The sequence below is a fragment of the Carassius auratus genome, chromosome 17 (assembly GCF_003368295.1).
Source record: "Carassius auratus strain Wakin chromosome 17, ASM336829v1, whole genome shotgun sequence".
NCBI classification, from domain to species: domain Eukaryota; kingdom Metazoa; phylum Chordata; class Actinopteri; order Cypriniformes; family Cyprinidae; genus Carassius; species Carassius auratus.
In genome coordinates, this window is record NC_039259.1 from 17,278,999 (window position 1) to 17,301,914 (window position 22,916).

Here is a 22,916-nt window from a genome sequence, read left to right on the forward strand (position 1 = left end):
TACTACAAACAAAAGGTTCCAAAGAGCACTTTAATGATTGGCCTGGAACAAGAAATTACTTCTGTTACATAACATACTGAAAAACAACATATATTTTTTTGTACTACTGAAGTAATTTTTACACCTTTTACTCATGTCCGTAGGAAGATAGAAAAAAAACAAGGATGGTTGGAAGAGGTGATTAAATTAGGCTGAAAGAAATATAGCTATGATAAGGCTGGACTGAGTGAGTCTGTTTCTGTTTCTTCATTAAAGTTTCATTGCCAGGCTGCTCTGATTTATTCCCTCCTGCAGGACAAACAGCAGACAGCTCCATCTCTCACACAAACACACACACGCATAAATACGCAAGCTTCACCTGTTAAGGAGCTGCACTCATGTTTCATTCCCTCTGCTGTCCTTGGGGAGGCTCTGTAGTCTTCATTAGACACGCACAGAAAAGACTGGGCAATTAATATGATTCTACTCCTGTCGCTGATGCAAGACCTGCTTTCCTCATTTCAATGTAAACTCTAATTATTACATAAAAATATAATATCTGCCCATGGATCAGTGTTAATCAGCCCTTAAAGGTTTCAATTTGCTGCACGGTTTCATTTCATTTCCACTTATTCAACAGGCATCAGACAGCCACTAGTGAAACACAACTTAACTTGAATTTAGAGTGGGGTTAGAGTTTGAAACCAATAATGACCACTAATAATGCAAAACCACTGCACTTTGCACTGTGGATCACCGGATCAGCTTTCACAGTGGACGAAGCGGAGTCCAGCCCAAGGTCGTCACATGTGGGTGCCGTAATCCCAATGGACACTCATTCGTAGAATCCGCCAGCCGGGCCATTCTCAAGGCTGCCGGCCTCTGCTCACTCAAGGCTGTGGTGTGTGATGCTGTTTCGTTGAGAAAGCAAAACGATTTTGTTTGTCCTTCCGAAAGAGGACACAACTAGAAATTAGGTTTATATCATGTTTTGAATGGGTTTTATTTTGATGTCTCATCGCTCTGGCAACATTTTTATCCATATTCATCTCTTTTAAGGATTTTGGAATTCATAAATGTTACATCAGATCAAATCCCAGCCCAGTGAGGCTTTAAGATATGTTACTTTCAGAAAGTAAATCTCAAATATAAACACACAAAACAGTGATTTCATTAAACAGTATTACATCTGTTGATGCAGGATATTATAGCAGCAGGGCCACTTATTTAGTCATCGCTATTGTTGAATCACATGAGAAAAACAAAGACATTTAAGGGATGCTTAGGTCACAGTTAAAATACTTATGCATATTATGAGATTTAAACACATTGTTTATTTTATTTTTATTTACATTTGTGCTATAATGGTTGTTAAGGATTCTCTTACTATAAAACTATTAAAACAATCCAAAAAAGTTCTAAACATATATGATTTTGATGTAAGAGGACAACAGAACATGGACTTATTCACTGGGGGAAGCTTTATGATGGATTTTGGATTTATTTATTAAACACAACTTCATGATAATCTGGAGTCCTGTGGATTAGGCCTATACTTTCTGGATTATTGTGATGAAGAACAGACGCATCTACATCTTGGATGGATTGACGGTTAAGTACATTTTCATTTTTGGCTGAATTATTCCTTTAATGTCTCATGTACATGGCTGCAGAGTAATTAGCTCAACATTGTAGTGAAATGACTTTAGAGAACTTAAATATTAAAATTCCAACTTTGTGTATGTCATGAAGTAGGGTACTATTGTTCTTTGCCTTAAATTTAAGATACTACAATGTTGATGTGCTGATCACCCGGTCTAATTGGTTTTGCGATAATGATCGACTGACTAGTGTAAACCCTTCCTTAAGTAAATGGCATCAATGAGCAACTTTTTGTTGAATGTCAAGTAAGCCTACTGGAACAGTCAACAGCGACTGGATATTGGATCTCAGAACTGTGCCTTATCTGGCCCCATTTTACCTACATAATATGATTTCAAAAGAATATGTGCCTGACAGAGCTCTGACAATCCACACGAGTCATCGTTATGACACAAAAATTGCAGGAGCTACTCCCTGCAAACCTGTTGAAATTCACGGAGAGAACAAACAGCGCCTGGGAGAATTTATCCTGTTGAACCCCAGAGTAAGTGACCCTCCAGTGAGAACCAGGCCGAACAAGCCTCTGGCCTTGCAGCACAATATCTGATCCACAGCGGTCCTGCTGCTGAGTGTCACGCTGTAACCTCGACCTCTCTGTTCTGCACAGTGATGTAGAAAGAAAAGAAGAGATTCTTGAGCGCATGGGGAGAGTTCTGTCAGAATTAAATGCTTTCAGAAGATGTACATCAGGTTCAGGAGCCCTGAACTCCTCAGTACTGTCTGCTGGAGACAGCTCTTGATTTTTAGCACCAACAAATGTCTGGATTTGGGGGGATCTAGCTCCTTAAGCAAACTACTTTTATGGGGTTTGTTCCACATAAAACCCATCTGAAGAGGTGGAATAGCATAAATCACAGATGCTATTGTAGTCAGCAGGATAGCGTGATTGAAAAAGTTATGGTGGGGAGTATATCAGCCATCAGCAGTTTAGCAAAGTAAAAAAAAAGAATAATAATCTGGAAGGACAGGAACCTGAGCCGTAGTGCCCTCTTCTGGAAACCAGCTGTGGATACTGTCGAAACATAAAATGACAGAAAACTGAGAATGTCACAAGGTGAAACAGACTGTTGTTTGGCAAACATGCTTCGTGACAGAAGCAGAGAAAATCTGTCTTACACAGATGTGCTTTAGGACAAAAATATTCAAACATTTTTAAAAAAGGTGTCAATAAAATACTGGCGTCAAGTCGAGCTGCCACGATATATATATATATAGAGGCTTAGGGCACATATTATACATTGACCTTGGGCACATTCAGCACAAAATTCTTGCAGATATCACAAGATATGACCTTCTGTCAGGTGAGATCGCTTCTCAACCTTTTGGGTAAAATCATGGGAAGTGTAGTGTGTAGGTTTAGCTTTTCAATTGTGAATGAATTTTATTTTTGGTGAGTTTTCGCTGTTGCCATGGATACAGTCCCAGCATGGTACTTTCTAAATTATTTTTTTAAGAAAAAAGAAATGTTGGCATGCAGGAAATAACAAAAAAAAAAAAAAATCCCTTTAAAGAGAGAGAGGGAGAGACACACACACACACACAAACACATAAATTTGTTTCTATAACTAAAATAAAATATTATTACATAGGTCTTGAAGGTTGCAGGTGGTATTCATATTCTAGAGAGCATTTGATTGGACAAATCTATACTACTGAAAGACAACAAATATTGACAAAGTTACATTTTGATTTAAAATGTAACAACTAACAACTTTCAAGCACGTAGGTTGTTAGAATCACACAGAGGACGTTATAAAATGAAATTAGCAAGTATTTATTTATTCAAGGTCAGATTATTTACATCGTAACCAATAGACAACATCCTGGAAAATGGTACAAATTGTTTCCTTTAATACATATATATAATATTTATATATTTCTTGTAATTGTACTTTAACTTTATCTAAAATAATGTAATGTGGGGGGGGGTATAAAATAAAGAACATTTGGTTAAAGTATTGTAGCAGTCTAACATCAAATATGTACAGAAAAATGTACAATCAGAATTCAGATCTGTAAATTAGCTTAGCGCAAAACTTGCTTCAGTTTTACAAAACAGAACAAGCTTTACTCCATATGGCTCTGCTTCAGCAAAGATCTGAAAGGAATAGAGGACACTTTTGCTTCGTGTTTTTTTAAGAACTTTCAGCAGCTTCCAGCTGTTCTGCAGACATACACGGGATGAAAATGTTTTAAACAATTAAGAAAATGCATTTTCCTAAATCACGTTGAAAGATTAAAAAAAACTATTCATAAAATTATAAAACAAATTTCAATTGTTACATTATATTTAGAGTAATATTAAATTAACAGAGGATGAGCATTTTGATGGGAGTCACTCATGAACCCACTAAAACATTTTAAAACTATTTTCAAGCGCCGTCTTTTTTTTTTTACATTAAAATGGAGCTCAGCACAGCACAGTCTACAAAACTAAACATTTAAAAATGAAACATTGAAAATGAAAATAAATCTTTTTTTTTTTTTTTTTATCAATATGGTGAATCTTCAAACAAAGAAAAATTTAAACTATCAAAGAACAAATGAAGATCAAAGAAGCAATGAAACTAAGCCAGAAACCCCTACAATTCTTCCCTAGGTATACAGAGAAAATCATCAAAACTTTTTTTAGCTTAGTGTGTAAATTTAAAGAAATCAAACATAATAGCTTGGTTTCAGTATATGTGAAAGAAACTATGATTGATCATAAATCATCTCATAATTATAAATCACTCTTTAAGTAGGACTACAGGATTCCACTGTTCTTAAAAACCACAAGGAATATTCACCTTAATTTGACGAATGCTTGTTTGTTTTCATAGTTGCAAGGTCTTTGGTTTGTTAGGCATCTCAGGCTTTCTTCAGACTGGCAGCAAAATATGTATATATTTTTTTTTTTTTGACTCATCTACTCGGATCTAATCAAAAGGTTTTGTCATCTGGCACACAGTATGTGTTCCGCTGTTCAAATGTTTGGGACCAGTAACAGTTCTTTTTTCAAACAAAAGAAGACTTTTATTCAGTAAGGATGCATTCAGTTAAAAACACTCACTAAAGTAATGACTGCTGAAAATTCAGTTTTACCATCACAGGAATAGACTCATTTTTAAAATGTCTTAAAATAGAAAACACTTATTTTAAATTGTAACAATATTTCATAATATTACTGTTTTCACTGTAAAATAAAAGCAGCCTTGGTGAGCATAAGAGACTTCTTTTAAAATCACTGCATAAATGCGTAAAATGCCTCTTAATGCTTGTGTCTTGAGCAGTGGTGAAGTTTCCAGTTTCTACAACTGTGTAAGAAAGTCTCTCGGGATCATCTTTACTAATGTAAATATTACAGATACCGACTGCACTGTTTGAACAAACATCGTGTGTAAACAGTCAGAAAAGCAAAGCGGATTTGCATCTCGAGTCTGAACAAAGCCTCAGCCCTCAGTGTTTGAAATATCAATAAGTTACTAGGTTTAGGCTAAATCTTTATACTGCTAACAAGGACAACTAGCTTAAAATCATTCTTTTGTTTTAAAAACAGCTTAGTTTTTGTTTTACATGAGGATCAGTGCTTCAATAACCAAATAGTATGCAAACACACAACTGAGTGTGTGTGTACGTGTGTGAGCATGAGAGAAAGAGACAGCATTTTAAAACACAATTTTAAAACAAGCGAAAAGAAAGTGAGAGGAAAAAACTAAAAAACATGAAAGTCTCTGCAGCGAGCCACTCGGGTGACGTGACCGTAGCGACGTTTAACCACCTTTGCCACCGGATCTGCTGCCTCTTGTCCTGAAGGGCCTAAGGCACGTTGCCAGGTCCAGATTTATCCCACGGAAGAGGGGGAACTGTGACACCTCTGCTAACAGTGCTCCAAAAAATCAATCACCCGTGAGATAGATTTCTGTCCTGTAGTTCCAACAGAACACTGACGACAGGAAAGAAGAGAGGAGTTAAAAACTGATTTAAATGTCATTGGCCAGACACGAAAGCACAGCCACACATTTTACAACATCAGTGGCATTACACTGTGTGCATGGTGACGAGAAAACAATTTGATAACACATTAAAAGACAGGTGCAAATACAGCCAAGATCTACTCTGATTGGACCACGGAAACCATTTAGACGCCTTTAATATTAATTAATAATTAATATGCATTACACAATTTGCATTACAGTTAATTCTATTCTACAACTTCAAAATTTTTGCTGTCATTTCCATTGGTTAGTAAAATAATGTGACACCTGCCAAGTTGCAAAGTGTTGGATATCATTAATTGTACTTACCGTCAGGTTCATGAAATTAAGAAATTTCTTAAGCATTTCAGCCATAATAGAGAAATCTCCCTTAGGAAGGTTTTCCCGTACGGTTTTCACATTCATCTGAGAAAGAGAGAGAAAGGATATATTTATATTGACATTTCAATTTAAATTATTACATTTATTTCAATATATTAATAAAATAGTAATAAACAAGTTAAATTTTTTATTAATTCTTTGGAGAATTCATCAATTATTATACATCCAAAAGCTGAGGGGCAGTAGGATTTTTGTTTTAATATATATTTTTGAAAGAAGTCTCTTATTCTTACCAACGCTGCATATATTTGATGAAAATTACCGTAAAAACTGTGATTATGTGAAATATTATTACAATTTTAAAAAACTAAATGTAGTTTAATCCGGTGATGGCAAAAGCCGAATCTTTAGCAGCCATTACTCCAGTATTTATCCAGTCACACAATCCTTCAGAAATAATTATTAATATCCTGCTTTGGTGCTCAAGAAACATTTATTTTATCCATGTTGAAAAACAGTTGTTCTGCTTAATAGTTTTATGGAAACAGCAATTTTATTATTTTATTTTTCAGGATTTTTTTCAGATTTATTTGAATAAAGCAGAAAAAGTTAAAAATAATTTATTTTATGTCTTCACTGTCACTTTTAATCAATTTGAGTATCTTTGCTGAATAAAAGCATTCATTTATTTTCAATACACACGAATGAATGAACCCAAAGATTAGCGTGATTTTCTTTTTTTTTCTTACACTTTGGTGATCCTTAATACATCCTTGGACATTTAGTTTAACAACAGAATTATTTTTTTTGCAGTTGTTGTTATGGAGCATCAGAAAACAAAAGTCAAAATTCAAAATAAATCTTTTAGAACCAAGTGACAAAATCTAATTTTAAAACAATAAAATAAAATGCATCTATGACCTTTAATGATAAACCTACAATATCAGTGGTATGATCGTGTGTGTATTCTCAGGGTTTCAGCTGATAGTATAAAAACACCTCTCTCTGAAAGGTTCAACTTCAGGTGAACCTTCTTCTCCATTATTGTGGCAGAACATAGCCCATGAAGATAAAAAGAGCACTCCAAGCCACTCCGTGAAAAGGTAATTGAAAAGCAAAAGGCAGGGGATGGATACAAGAAAATTTCCAAATCATTGAATAACCCTGGGAGTACTGATAGATCAGGTAAGAAATAGAAAAAGTATTGGCACAGCGGTAAATCTACTCATGACGACCCTGAGGGAGCTACAAGCTTCAGTAGAAAAGATGTGAGGGACCGTGCAAAACTGTTACCCAGGTGCTTCAGCACTCACAGCTTCATGGGAAAGAGGTACAGAGAAAGAAACTGTTAAAAATGTCATAAGACATCTCAGCTAGAGTTTTCCAGAAAGCCTGTGGGCGCCTCTGAATCCAGCTGGAGAAGGTTCTGCAGTCTGATGAAATCAAAATCAAGTTTTTGGCCAACAGATTTAACATAATGTGTGCAAGCTACACACTGAGCAGCATCAGAAACACACCATCCTCACTGCGGTTCATGGTGGTGACAGAATCATGCCAAAGAGATGCTTCTCTGCGTCAGACACAAGAAGACATATGAGGGAGCAATGAATGCACCAAAAGAGGGAAATTCTGAAGGAGAACTTGCAAGATTTACTTCCCAGCAAGAAAATAAACCCAGGCATAAAGCCAAAGCTAGAGGAATGGCTTAAAAACAACATTAATACCCTGAAGCAGCCATGCCAGAGTCCAGACTTTGACTGAGAATTTGTGAGTAGACCTGAAAAAAGGCTCCACTCAGGATCATGCAACCTGACTGAGCTTGAGCAGTTTGCAGAGAAAATGCGGAAAAATAGCAAATCGCAATTGCAGTGTGCAAAAACTCACAGAGACCCATCCACACAGCCTAAGTTACATCTAGCAAATACTTGTATATTTGTATGTGCATTGACGTAACTTCAAAGGGCTCTAAAGTCACAAATTATACAAAACTAAATAGTTGCTGTGGTTCAAAACTAACCAATTACTCAACTAGCTGCTCTCTGGGGCAACTAAAGGACAGAAGTGATGCTCACCGGACTCTCCTGACATAAACACCCAAGCAAAAGAGCGGAATATGAAGCCACAATGCTGTCCTCCATGTGTTTCCCAGCATGCTGCAGGGCTAAAAAACAAAGACAAGATGTTCATAAGAAATGCTTGCCCCAAACATAAATTAAGTGAATTATAACACACAACATGGGTATAAAAATATGAAAGAAAAAAATAATAATAATAACTTTTTTTGCATTAAAAAAAAAAATGTAAACCTGATGCAAATTACACATCAGGAAATATTTTTAAGCCAAAACCATCTCAAGTCGAATCCAAACAAGTGTTTATTTGAGCCATATCAGTGAATAATTTGCACCTTTATTCAGGTCGAGCTCCTCTTCCTCCTCTTCTTTCTTGTCATTTGTTTCGTTGGTTTCGTTGGTTTCTGAGGCGACCCACTGGATCTCTCCAGATGTTTCCTTCCACTCTCCACTCTGGTCTGCCTGAGATTTGGGCGCCTCACTTATGAGGTCATCGGTCTGTGCCTCAGCTAGCACTGCTGCTCGCTCCCGTTCAAGAAAGAGCTACACAGACGAACACAAACACTTGGTTTAGTTGGCCAATTTCAATCAGATTCAAGGATAAACACTTGAAGGGCCATTTGAAACCATCTTGACTACAGTCACCTGAACCAGAGCGGCCAGCGCGTTTGACGACTTTGCTGTCATGGGTCCCTTCTCGCCCTCTCTTTTATCCTCTTTTTGTTTATCCATCTTACTCTCCTCCACTCCTTCGGTCTTCACATCTACCTCCATCTCCATCAAGTAGCTTAAGTCCACCTCCATCTCCACAAGACAGTGTCTGTTTCTGGCACTGTACTCCGCCAGATTTATCAGCAGACCCAGACCCTGTGCACAGATAAAACCCAGTCACGCTCACAAACACAAGTCACGGCACACGTTCTGAGTCCAAAAACACCGGCACTTCAAAACCAAGTCTAGAAACTAAAGAAAAGAATAGAACAAGCCAGAAGTAGAGAGTACAAACTCTAAAAAGCTAAATGAAGTGTCTTTATTTACTCGCTATTAGACATCTGCAAACCTGACAAACTTCAAGCACGGTTTCATTTATTTGGATTTGTGTTTTCATTTCATTTGTTTGACATTTGTTTTCCTTTTATTCGACTTTAAATCAATGCAAATTTTATATTATAAACCTGTTAACTTGAATAGTTCTTTTAGTACTTGATGCAATGTTTGTTTAATTGAGAAATAACTAAAGACTACATCCCACTGTTTTAATTTAATCACATCTTCCTACTTATAAAAGGGCTGGGGGAAATAACATGTTAATTTCTATGAATAATATTTGCCGTTTAACATTAAAACGATTAACTCAATTAACACAGCATCTGTTTTCTAAGGGAAATGAGAGTGGCTGACTCAGGCTGGTCCACATGTACCAAGGCACGCTCTTGAACCCATGCTTTTTTGAAGGTTGATGGACAAAACGTAATAACCACATGTAGGACCCATGCATGTTACAAGAATTGGTTTTACTGGTACAGGCATTCAGTTGTAGTATTTAATAATAATAATAATAATACAATGTTGTTAAACATACTTAAGGCTCTATGTTACTACATTACAATCTTGCTAAAAAAATATATTTGAGGTTTTATTAACCAGGGCTCTAGACTAACTTTTTGCAATGGTTACACTTTTTTTTCTTAGGTGCACCAAATTTTCGACCACATCGCATTTAACAGCAGTTTTACAAGGTCACCTTTTTTTTCTAATTGCTGTCCATATAGGCAATATTGACTTGTAGTCTAAATGATTAACTAACAATCTGGTCAACATAAAGTTCTTTATCTGAAGTACAATTCTACAAAAAAGGTACTGAACATCTCAATGCTCAATGTCTTATGGACTATCCTCCACTGCAGTCACATGCCCCTTGGATGGCCAGCTCCTGTAGTTTGGCCTTCTTGATCTTTGGCCTTGGCTAAACCAGCTGACCACACTCTATCTAGCATCAAAATCTTCCAGACTTGGCCCCAATTGGCCAACAATTTGACAACGAAAAATGCTACCGGTAAAATCACGGATTAATGTTTACACCTACCACAACCCTAAACATACCCTTACAGTAATGCAAATTCAGTAATAATGTGTTATATTCACGGTTAAAGCCAGAAAAGATACAGCTACAGGAAACCAGCAATAAATCTTTTTTTCTATCTATGAGATTGCGTTTTATTAATGTCTACACCTTCCCTAAACATAAACCTAGTCTTACAATAATGCAAATACATTAAATATCGTTGTGTAGCATGAGAAAAAGATCGCAATATTGATGTGTGCATGCGCAGTAAACCGGTGTGACCTGATTTTTTCTCGCACCATTAAGAAATTAGGTCACACTCTAACTGTGATTTATTACAGAATTTACATCCAACACCCAGATTTGTTTTCATTAATTTCTCAGCCAATTATTACATGTATGGGTGATTCTGAAGAGATTATGATTTCCTGCCTAATCCTGATTTAAAGGTTAGAATTACAACCAGTGACAGAAGAAACTGAAAACATGACCCAGATGGGGTTTTTTTTGGCTACATCTCTGGGTATTTTTTCACAAACAAACTGGTTTCAAAGAAACTGGTTCCAAAAAAAACAAAAAATCGTATTTTTAAATTTGGGTTCATGTAAATTCCTTTGATATTAAATGGGAGTATTTGAAACACTTCTTTGCAGATTGTAAGTTTTGTGTGTGTGTGTGTGTAAAGTTAAATGGAGACTCTTACACTCTTCAAGGTTGTGTTTATTTGATCAAAAATACAGAAAAAAAACTGTAATATTGGGAAATATTATTGCAACTTCTAATCTTGGTTTCCTATTTTAATATACTTAATATACTTTTATTCCTGTGACGTAGTGCCGGTTTAATATCTGTGTTATTATGGTGTTAAAGATGTTTTTTTTTTTTTTTTTTTTTTTATCTTGTGATACTTTTTTCTTTGAAGAATAAAAAAGTTAAAAAAGAACAGCATTTACTCAAAATAGAAATCTTTTCTAAAAATATAAGTACTTTCTGTACTTATCTGTACTTTCCCTTTTATTCATTTAACACATCCTCACCTAACAAAAGTATAAATTTCTTTAAAAAATGTAAACACATTTTTGAATAGTATATATTGTAAGACACAAAATGTATATTCGTTTTAACACTATTCGTTTTAACATTTTATTTATCAAAGAATCCTGAAAAAAGTATCACAGGTCCCAAAAATCAGCACAACTGTTTCCATCATTGATTATAAATCAGCATATTAGAATTATTTCTGAAAGATCATATGACACTGAAGGCTGGAGAAATTATGCATAAAATTCAGCTTTGTTTCACAGGAACAAATTATATTTTAGTATATATTAAAATAGAAAATCTAAATTGCCATAATGTTTAAAAACAAATTTTTTCTGTATCAAATAAATGTATTTGATCAAATAAATGCATCCTTGAGGAGCACAAGAAACTTCTTTAAATGTTCTTATTGATATTTCTGAACTCCGCATCATAAAGACACAGGGCTGTGTTATTAGTGTCATGAGTTTCTCACCAGGACGCGGATGTCGAATCTCTGCTCCTGAGGCAAATAACGTGGGACCTTCAGAACACAATCCAGTGCTGTCTGTATGAGGCCATCCTGCTCCCCTGTTTTAGTGCTGCCCCACTCTGAGAAGTCACAGCAAAAGAAATGTGCAGTTATTCTGCATTCTGCTTTTATAAATGCAGTTTTTGGTGAGCACTGTATAAATTCTCTCCGTCACATGCAGTGTCTAACCATTATCGTGTGTGAGGTTGAGCAGAACTCCGATAACAGCCCTCATACAATCCTCCACGGCCTTGCCCACGTTGCTATGACTACTCTGCGGGAGGGCGGAGCTTGATGAAGAGACCTCTCGGCTGTAACGCTGTATCATCTGCTCACAATGCTGCAGGGCCCTACACACACAAAACACAACCCCAGAATGACAAATGTCCTGTCGCGCAAGGCAACTCAGAACTTTCTGAATCATCACACACCTTGCCGAGGACACTATGAGCTGGGACTCCTTGTAGGCGATCAGATAAGCCTGGTTCTCAGGGTTATGGACTGAAACCTGGAATTAGGTTTTAAATTAATTATACATAAAATAACATGCTTTTTCCTCGAGGGATGTCAAAGGTAGCGCATTAACTTGCATTCAACATTTTCAAAGCTGCTAATTAGCTTATAAATGCATTTATTCAAATTGAATTCCGTTTGGTGGTATTTCTCAAAACTGATCAGCTCGACAGTTGCAGCAATCAGTACACTTCAAATTAAGACAATAAAGTCCGTGTTATTAATTACTGCAGGTTATTTAAGTATCACAGGTCTCTCTGTAAAGGAAATCAATTAAAATTGTTATTGTTACACACTTACACTCTCCAGAACTCGTAAACAGCGCTCTGCTCCCCAGAGCGATGCCACCAGACTCTCTTTGTCTTCTTCTTTACTCAAGTTCTCCACACACTCTTTCACTGAGGGCAAAAACAAGATTTCAAGCCATTTTTCTTAAAAAAAGAATCATGAAAAATGAGTGGCTCAATTAGGGTACCTTTATCTATGATGTGGTCCAGTCCCCCGAGCAAGCGCAGCTCTTCTTTAAACCAGTCTCCGGCTCGCTTCGATGTCAGAGACAGTAATGTCTCCATCGCTAAGTGACCCGTCTGAAATGAAAAATGTGAAAAATTGCATTCTCTCAGCAATTCAACAAGGATGCATTACATTTAACAAAAAAAAGTGTACAAAACTGTATAACTGTTCTATTCCAATTAATGCGATCTGTGAACTTTCTACTCATTAAAGAATACAATGTTTTCCGGTTTCCACAAAATTAAATGAAATGTTTCTTTAGCACCAAATCAGCATATTAGAAAGATTTTTGCTGTATCAAGTGACACTGATGACTTCAAATTCAGATTTGCCATCAAAGGAAAAAATTAGATCTCTATATATATTTAAATAGAAAACATGATATTACACTGTAAAAACTATTTAAAATTGTAACAATATTACTTTTGTTTTTTATCTTAGAGACCTCTTGATTTTTGATAGGTAGTGAATGAAATATGCACTGGAAATTTGTCGAAAATGAAAATGCCATGCATCAAAGACTGCATTTGATTTTCTATGCTTTTTTCACTTTTCAGTCCACAAACAACTAAACAAAGACAGATTTTTGCAGCCTGTCTGAACAAAGCCAAGGTGAATGGAAGAACACTTCTTCTATCTAAAACATGCATTGGTTTTCCGTGTCGGTTCTGACATCAAAGGTGTGAGAAACAGCAGTCACTCACTGTGATGTTTTCTAGGTCCAGATGCTTGTTGTGGACTGTTTCGCAGAGTTTGCGGATCTTCTCTTTGACTCGGCTCATCTCTTTAGCGGTTAACTGGTCTGCTACGGAGACGTCATCCTGCTCTAGTTCCAGTAGCCTGATCATCAGCTCCAGACAGGACCGGTCCAGATCCATATTTAGCCGGTCCCGGCTCAGTATGTACATCAGAGATGCTGTGCAGAGTGCCAGGTTCTGCCAGATCCAGAGGAACAGTGAGACATCTCACTACTTTTAGGTTAAAGATTGCATCAAAAGATGAACTAAAACTTTAAAAACAACACAACACTAAACACAGTCACTTTGCATCATAAAAACATCCCATAACTGCAAGACATGGCCTTAAGTGACTCTAGTGGCTTTATTCTAAACATCTGTCTTGACTCATTAAAGGGATTTAATACATTTTAACTGAACATCCTTCAATACACAAATAAATTAAAGTCAGGCTGGAAGTGTCAAGGCAAACATTCATGCTCCTACGGTGTAAACTGAACAAATGAGATTCACAGAGTGACGTCTCAGCGTCTGTTTGCGTTTCTCCCTTGTCTGCCGGCAGAGATGATTACATCTCCAATTAATGTGTTCTAATGAAGTAAACAATCAGCACTGTAGCTGCGTTCATTCATAATGATAGAGCTGTGACAGTTTGGAATGATGCTTGCTTATACAGGTTTGTTGGTAAATTAAAGAAAGTCTTTGTTTATGTTTGGGTGCTTGATGATGAGACACTCACCGGGTGCTGTTGGGCATCACTGAGCATCTTAAAGACCTGGGCCACCTTCCCTCTGGCCCTCAGGTGCATGCGGAAGCTCGGCATGGCACAGCGTGTGGCCAGAGTGATTATACTGCAGTCAAAAATGAAGGAGGAAAAAAGGATCAGTGGTTCAGGGCTCCGAACAAAAATATCAAGTTAGGAGCCATAGGCTCCTATACGATAAAACTTGGGCGCCAAATGATTTTTTTCAAGGTACTACAGAATAAAAGGGTTTTATTTATTTTATTATTTCAATCATACTGTCATGTGTTTATATATCTTTTCTTGAATTTTCTTGAATTTTCAGTTTTCAAAAAGTAAAATCAGAGATCTCACTTATCAAACAATATTGTTATTATCTTTCAAATTCTAATAAACCACTGACTGTGGCAACTTTAAAATTTGAAAGGATATTATGGCAAAGTTTCCTTATTTAAACTGATTTTCTTTTTCAGGAATATATGACTGACCTGAAAAATGAAAGCTGTATCATACTCTTGAGAAATTGTGAGCTTTATCCCCACTTATCAACACTCGGGTGTGTGGTTTAACTAATGGTTAAAAAAAGTATCAAAACCAAGTAATTACATGGTTTTACTGAACAATCCTGATAAAATAGGCCTACATTATGTAATATGCATACACAAAATATGAACATAGCAAATTTAAGCTTATTATGTATTATAACAAATACCTGCAGAGGGCACCCATGGCCTAGTCATGCTTCACTTTATAGCTGATTCAAGGACGTTTAAATCCATTTAATTTTAATATTTGCCCACCTGCAAACTCAGAGCGAGGCTATGAACTTTTATTTTGAAATCGCGATTGTACAGCAAATGGCATACTTAGAAATTAAAATAAATATAGCAAAATGCTCCTCTTTATATTTATTGTAGCTGACTGATGAGCTTATGGAAACCGAATGGTTACTGATGTGGATGTGTATTACATTGCAATGTTTACAATCTTTACACATTTTCCGCAGTTTGAAACTGTTGTACTGTAGGCTCGCTTATAAAATAGCCTACCTTTTGATGTTAATTCATGTTCATTATGTACTTTACTAGTAAAGAGAAAAGAATGATCCTGTAGGTTCATGTGCTCCTTGAACTGAGGCACTAACTCATACTTAAAGAGAGCCAAAACTGTATTTATTGTTCGAATTCTGTTATGAATTGGGAATAATTGTAAAGCTGATACTTTATTTATTATAAATTAAAGCTTTTTGCGATTACTGGATGGCAAGTGCACTTCAAATAATGAAGTTTACGCATTAGCATAACACAGCATAGACCTAAGATCTTGTTAATAACAAGCCATATTAGTAATGAATATAACTGAGAATTGTTAACAATATTGCCAATATCCACACAGCTGACAGCTTTTGTTTATGTTGTGCACGAAATAAACACTGTTTTTCTGCACTTTCTCTTCAATCTTCATCATTTCGATCGCTCTCGTGCTGTACAGTTGAGCTGTGTTTATCAGGTGTGTGTCAGCGCTGCTGCGCGGCAGAGATAAGGACTGTTTGAAACTCTTTTTTTCCACTAAAACTTTGATGTGCGCCATCTCAGTTTAATACGCGAACATAACGAAACAAAAATTGCTAAACACTCAGGAAAAAGCCATTACATGCACATTTTTAAGTTATAACATGTAAATACAAAAACTTAACTTGCAATTTAATATTTATGGTCACAAATGCAACAATTTTTGTCGCAGTTTGGAGCCCTGGTAGTTTATGATATAAATGTGTATTTGTTGGTAAAAATGCATATATGGGGATTCCAATGTGCATCAGTGTTATTTCGGTTTACTAAAACAATATAAATGTGAAAAGCTGAAATAAAATACAACATAAATACTGTACAATTTAACTGATTTAAAGACAGAGCTACAATTTGTTCTGTATACCATTGTTTAATAAAATGGAAATAAAAGTAAAATTTATATGAATATTCATATTTTAATATTGATCATCTGTAATAGTTCACAGCAAATCGCAGCTGTGATACATAAGATTGAGGTTGAAAATTACCCAGAATATTCCATTCAGCGTTTGTCTCACCTAAGGCAGCGTGTGTTGAGGGGTTGTGTGCTCTTCAGGCCCGTCTCCAGATACTCAAAGTCATCAGTGAACTCCTGATTCTCCCCAAACTCCACTACATCATTAAAGTGCTTCACATGTTGGACCACGGTGTACAACTACACACACACAAACACAGGGCAAGAAACAAACAAGTCCTTCAGTCAGTGTAGGGCTGGGCGATTTTTCTGATTTTATTAGAATTTAAAGTTTTGCCACAATTTTTTTTTTTTTTTAAATCATGGAATCGTGATTTTGAATAGAAATATTACTAAAAGCAGACAAAATGAATAAAACAAAAAAAAAATCTAAAACTTCTAATATAATAGTACATAAATAATACTAAAATAACACGGACACATAAGTGGACACAAATTGAAAAAATAATCATTAACATTATTTCCCAGAGTGCAGTGCTCACCTCCTTGTGCTCCTTCCTGCATTTGAGTGCAGTGACGATGTCCTGGTATGGCTCAGTGGGGATAGTGACAGACTTGATGACTTTAGGAGGAGGTGGCGGGGCTTTAAACACACCATCGTCTTTATGGGAGTTTGTGTCTTTGCTGCTGCTGGACACACTAGCCTTCTGCAAGAAAAACAACAACAACAGCATTATGGTTTGCAAAGGCAGTGGAAATTTTAGTGTATAAAATTCAGCGGTTGTGAATCAAGCACTTTACTTACAGGTACAGCCACAGTACGAAAGGAAGCAGGAGGAGGCACTTCCTCCGGCTCGGGTTGATTCCAGTGACGTGCGTTATATACGGCTTTAGCAGGGGACTGTGTTAAACACAACAAAACAAAACCACAACTTTGTTATGTTAAAAATTCAAATGTAACTTTTTAATAAAGTTACTCTGTTTCTACTTAAGCTTTTTTAGCTATACTTTTTTTGGCCCGCTGAAGATCTTGCGTCCGATGTCCTTTGACTTGTCGCTTTGCTTTCCATGTCGTTCCTTCTGTGAGTCTGTAGCACCTGTCTCATCCAGCAACTCCTGAGAATCTGACAACAAATTTAAAAAAACAAAAAAGGGACATTATGTATTCAGAGATAGCGCTACAGATAATCGTTATCCATAATTATAGTTTAAATTTCCCATCAAGCTCTAATGAAATGATGAAACCATGCATTGGTGAAGATGTGTGCTTGTGAGTACCTGTGCTTAGGCTGCTTTGACTCTGTTGACTCTCCTGCGAGTCGTCGATCTGGGGACTGCCCACGCTGGCTGCCAAAGCTTCCGTCACTGATTTCTTATTCTTCTTCCTCTCCTTAGCTGCCACATCGTCCTCATCCTCACTATCACTCTCACTCAGATCGTCAAAACCAAAGTATTTGATCTTGTAGCTGGTGCTGCCGGATGCAATGGCGTCTCCATCTGTGTCCTGGGCCTCATTCTCCTCAAAGCCGAAAAACTCCAGTTTTGTCTCTTTTTTACTTTTACTCTGAGTGGTTCTGAACCTAAAAAAAAAATTATAAAGGGAATATGAAAAGGGAAATCCAGGTGACAACATGCTAGTCTTCTAATGGAGCAAATTAAAAAAAATTGGATAATCAAGAGAGTATGTTTATATTATACCTAGTAGGCTTGGAAGGTTGGGCGTCTGTTTTCCTCCTGAAAGTTCCCGCCTCTCCGATGTCAGCTTGTACTGGGCTGACAAGATCATCCACACTCCTTTCCATCGAGTCCTGGATGGTCACGTTACACACAGACACACAGGATGGGTGAAGGACCGTGTAGTCCCTCACCCGGCCCCGACCTGCAGGCTTGACTTCAGAAGTCCCAGCGACCCCTGCAGCGGTGCTCTTAACCAGCGCACAGGCTGGTGTTGAAGTCACAGCAGGAACCAGCACGTCGCTGGCTCCAGAACTATCCGTCCCTTTATTCCGTGGCCGTCGGTACACTCTGTCGCTGGATGGTTTAAGAAGCGGAAGCTGCTCAAAGTCAACAGGCTCCACTGGAGGTTCAGGTTCAGCGGGGCACTGTTCAGAGCTTTTGAGGCCATCAGAAGAGTTTCCAGCCTGGGTAGAACTCCCCTCGCCGGCCCCTGGAGGAGAGTCCTCCCCGAAAGGGTCCCACTCATCGCAGATGTTTCTGCTGTGGGTTTTTAAGCTGGAGATCTGGGAGACTGGTTTACTTACTGTGACACTGGATCTGCTCCAGGCTCCTACAGAGCCAGTGACATGTGATGAGGCTGGAGATATTGTAGCTACAGCAAAAAAAAGGTAGTAAGAAATTGAAGGTGTGTAATTAATAAAGTGTTTTAAATCATTACAGTGGTTTGTAAACTGGATCAATCAACTACTGAAAACATAAGATAAATATAAGACCTAAAAGAACTAGTTCACAAATCAGAAATCACTACTTTTCTAAATCCATTAAGGGGTAATATGGACCATTTTATGATGCTTTTGCATCATAAACTGAGTTTGGGCCCCCCTGTTCTAGAAGCCTGACAGCTACAACTGCACAGAAAGGAGCAACCAGCACAATCTTCAAAATATCTTCTTTTGTGCTCCACGGAAGAAATAAAGTCACACATGTTTGGATCGTCAAAGGGTTGAGCACATTTCCTTCAAACCTTGTAATAAATGTTTCCACAGTCGGATGAAGATACAATTATTACTATTAGAAGTTTTGTGATCCTTAGAGGGTTATCATAACCTGAGTCCTTGTTTCACTGCTCCTCTAATGGTTGTAATTAGCCATGCTTAAGAGCCGAGGGAAAGTATCAAACTGCATAGGTTTGAAAATATCCTGCTGAGCCCTATATAGTCCATGCTAGTGTGCTTACACGAGCACCTTGACTACAAAGTAAAGACTTCAGCAGAGCTACTGCTATTCTCAGCATTGATTAATCCAGTATACCCTGCTCCAGAAAGACACAGTGACTTCACCCCACCGTAGCAAAATGGTGTGAGGTCATCATAATGACTCAGACATCATAAGGTGTCTGACTGAAGTGATCAAGGTCATATTCAATATCCTGGCTGTAGTAAGACTAATGAAACACCCTAAATTACTACAAAACCCAAGTACTTGAGCTTATTAGAACAATGGCACAGGGACAATAATAGTTGTGTCATGTCATCATTTCTTGGATGATAATGATTAAGCCATAATGTGATTTTTATTTTACCGACACACTAAATTATACATATTTACACCTAATTTTAAAGGGAAAGGTTACCCATAAATTCAAATTCTGTAATTTACTCACCCTCCTGTCATTTCAAATCCATGAGACTCTTTTCTGATCTTTTTTAAATCATTTCTCTCAAGCAGACTTGGATTAAACCGCTTGATTCATATAGAATACTATCTTTTATGAAGCTTTAAAAATTGTCGATTTGCAGACTTTCAATGGATAGTTAGCATTTCAAGAGTCTTAAAGCCAAAACTGCTTTCATTTGGTGAAAGCAGCAATCCTGGCTGCCATATTAAGGAGTCATTCCAAAACTGAAGTGCTTAAAACTGGCCACTTTAAAGGGCTCTTCAGAATTAAGAATTTCGAGGGGTGTAATTGGTGGACACTTTACTCTCATGATTCTTTGCACAGGTTTAATTAAGCCCTTCAGAGTGGAGAGTCACAGAGTGACTGTGAAAGCCATACAGGTTTGGAACAGCATGAAGGTGAGTAAATAAAGACCGAATTTTCATTTTTGGTGAACTGTCTCGGGTAATTAACATGTTTCTGCATGAACAGTGTGTTCCACAAACAAACTTTGTTGATTGTTAAATTTCCCACCTGGGCTATTCATACCAACCACCCTGGTGCTGACGTTCTGGCTGCTACCCAAGGTGGAAGTACACACGGCGGTCAATGCTGGACCCTGACTGGGCTTTTCTGCCTGGGTCTTCAACTGCTCCTTCTCAGATCCTGCTGCATCTGTGCTCGTCTCAGATTGTGGAGTATCTCTCGATGTGACAGTTTTGGACTCATCGTCGCTATCAAACCCAAACGGGTCCTCTGAGCTGTCATCATCCTCAAAGCGGGGGCGTTTAGTCAGCTCGGGAACCTCTGGCTTGAACAAGGGCCGTTTGACCCCCAACTGTGCCTTATAGGTGGTCTCTCCCCATTTGGTGCTAAGCGTAGCTTTCTTATTAGAAAACACCTCATCAAACTTGGAGCTGGCCTCTCCTCCCTTGCGAGTATATGTTTTACTAAATCTGGACGTCATGTTGACGTTTGTTACATATTCTCTACGAGGAAACAGAAGACATGGAAGAATTAAAGTTCATGTCAGTATCTCAGTATGTAGGAGCAAACAGATTTGTGCATATCGCACCTTGTTTTAAATGCTACAATGGAACTGAAACAGATAAATATGCAAAAATATGTTCAATTTAACCCAATAGAGCCTACTGTATTATATTTGATACATACATTTATAAGTCCTCTAAACTATCAACATGATCAAGACTTTGCTGAAAAAAAACATTGTACACAATCTACCACATGCCTTTGATTGAGTTCATTCTTTTTATATATATATATATATATATATATATATATATATATATATATATATATATATATATATATATATACATACATATTTAAATGTTTTCAGGTTATGATACATCTGCTTATATGCTGTAAAACCTTCAATAAGTTTGCATTAAGTAAATGTAACAATAACATGACTTAGCAATAACTTATTAGGCTTACTTGATTTTACATCAATTATTATATTTATATTTATTCGATTTTATTTTTTAATTATGTCAATCCTGCTAACCCTGAAACAACATACAGAACTAACAAATATTGTTACTTACTATGCAATCACATAATAATTGCTGTTAATAGTGTTCATCGTCTGGTTGACTATGTCTTGTATTCATTTTTCGGAAAATTCCTATCATATGCACATAAACTGACAGGCACCACTTATAAGCTACTACTAAATATTGTAGAAACTTAAATTTCTGTAAAGTTGCTTTGCAATGATTTTTTTTCGTAAAAAGCGCTATACAAATAAACTTGAATTAAATCAGGCTTTACAGGGTTACCATAGTAAAAAGCCTAAAGACGGTGTAAAAATACAAATAAACAAAGACTGATGGGTAATTTCTTGCGCACAGGTTCTTTATTCAATAACATATTTTTGAAAACATTATACAGATAGTTCACGACTTATTAAGCTGTTTCAAACTTTTTTTCAGAAGAACAAAAAAAAAAGATTTTAGACGGATTGATACCATAATGACACCTCAGTCACCATTCAATTTACTTGTATGGAAAAAGATACACTGAAAGTTAATGGTGACTGAGGCTGTCAGACCCTAACATTCTCTATAACATCTTCTTTTGTGTTCCACGACCAAAATAAAGTCACGCAGGTTTAAAGCAACACGGGGTGAGTAAATGATGACAGAATGTGTGATTCGGGATGAACTAACCCTTTAGTGACTAAAATTTCGAACAGAAACATTGTTAACGTTACATGTTTGCACACTCACCGAGCCACAGTATTTCCACTGGGCCTCTGTGTTCCGGGCAGCCGCTAGAAAGAAGTCCAGGCGATCTGCTCAATGAGCAAAAGCGCAAAACGAGGCTACAGCGCGGTGCGACTGTGAGAAGCACAGATTAGGCCAGATCGTGAAGTACTGCTGTTGTTTATTTGTGGAGAGCTGGATCGGTCGGACAGCGATGCGCCATTAGTGTCACCCCTCCTTCTCCGCCCCCAACTTCGGCGTAAAGCCTTGCGTCACACCAGAGCGCCGCTCGACCAATCAGAAATGCACGCACTGAACGTCCGCGCAGCAAACCTAGATCCGATTGGATGAAATGGAAAAGAAGGCGCGTTCTAATTGGAGGACAACTGCAACTTCTGGGCGGGGCTTCATCATGGTGAGGTCGGACAGGTCTTGAACCTTGCATTATATCATGTAGCAGATCATTTTCAAAGTAAAAATATGAAATCTCACATTTCTGAGACTTTCGGAAAAACGTATGTAAAACGTTAGATTTCTTTAAGTAATAGTTTAGGCAATATATTTTAAATTTGGGCACATCACATCTAATGCAACACCAACGTTTCCTGTCTCACCAGGAGATGGCGTTATTGTGAAGCCACCGTTCGTTGAACGTTCATTGACAAGCGATTGTTTTTGATTATTGGGCTAACCTAAGTACTATCAATAAGCGATCCGCTTTTAATAAACCGGCGAGAGACGGCAGTAGTGTCTTTTGACAGAATTAGTTATTTTACCATTCAAAAAAGTAGCAGAGTCACATTTATCATCGTAAATATAATTCCAGTCAAAATACAAACTGGTTATTATTACAAAATAATAACAAAATGATACAGATAACCTTGAAAAGGTTAAATGTGGGAAAACATTTCGCAGTCGGTAAAACAACAGGAGACAAAATAGATAAACAGACAGACAGAGATTGTAGAAAAAAAGAACTGCTGAAAGGAATGAATTTGAAATTTGACAGAAGAATAAACAGAGCAAAAGAAAGAATGACAGACGGATAGATAGATAGATAGATAGATAGATAGATAGATAGATAGATAGATAGATAGATAGATAGATAGATAGATAGATAGATAGATAGATAGATAGATAGATAGATAGATAGATAGGACACACCACCTTACAAAATTATATTTTAAAACTTTTTTAATGTTCAGAAATTATTACTTTTTTTTCTAAGAATTTGA

At 37.0% G+C, this 22,916-nt stretch overlaps 1 protein-coding gene across 2 annotated transcripts; it reads right to left on the reverse strand.

Annotated features, from left to right (window-relative positions):
- Positions 1-4,264: 4,264 nt before the first annotated feature.
- On the reverse strand, positions 4,265-22,810 carry wapla (WAPL cohesin release factor a). 2 transcript variants are annotated; one of them, XM_026286105.1, is made up of 20 exons: positions 21,706-22,810; positions 19,988-20,442; positions 17,818-18,448; positions 17,398-17,699; positions 17,128-17,243; positions 16,925-17,020; positions 16,662-16,826; positions 16,223-16,359; positions 14,131-14,242; positions 13,359-13,589; positions 12,617-12,728; positions 12,442-12,539; positions 12,060-12,136; positions 11,818-11,978; positions 11,593-11,708; positions 8,657-8,878; positions 8,347-8,554; positions 8,012-8,100; positions 5,928-6,023; positions 5,501-5,566 (listed from the first exon to the last, which is right to left on the reverse strand). In XM_026286105.1, the coding sequence occupies exons 2-20, from the start codon at positions 20,418-20,420 to the stop codon at positions 5,501-5,503; spliced, it is 3,468 nt and encodes a 1,155-aa protein (XP_026141890.1). In that variant the 5' UTR covers positions 20,421-20,442; positions 21,706-22,810. The 2 variants fall into 2 exon arrangements, with proteins under 2 accessions (XP_026141889.1, XP_026141890.1); XM_026286104.1 differs by lacking the exon at positions 21,706-22,810 and having other exon boundaries at positions 4,265-5,566; positions 19,988-20,420.
- Between the last annotated feature and the right edge of the window lie 106 nt (positions 22,811-22,916).

Excerpts from the sequence above, each read along its gene's own strand:
- wapla (XM_026286104.1), bottom strand. The coding sequence starts at position 20,420 with ATGACGTCCAGATTTAGTAAAACATATACTCGCAAGGGAGGAGAGGCC. Across the intron at positions 18,449-19,987 it reads GGTTGGTATGAATAGCCCAG|CTACAATATCTCCAGCCTCA; the intron begins GTGGGAAATTTA and ends TTTTTGCTGTAG. Across the intron at positions 14,243-16,222 it reads CTCAACACACGCTGCCTTAG|TATAATCACTCTGGCCACAC; the intron begins GTGAGACAAACG and ends TTTTGACTGCAG.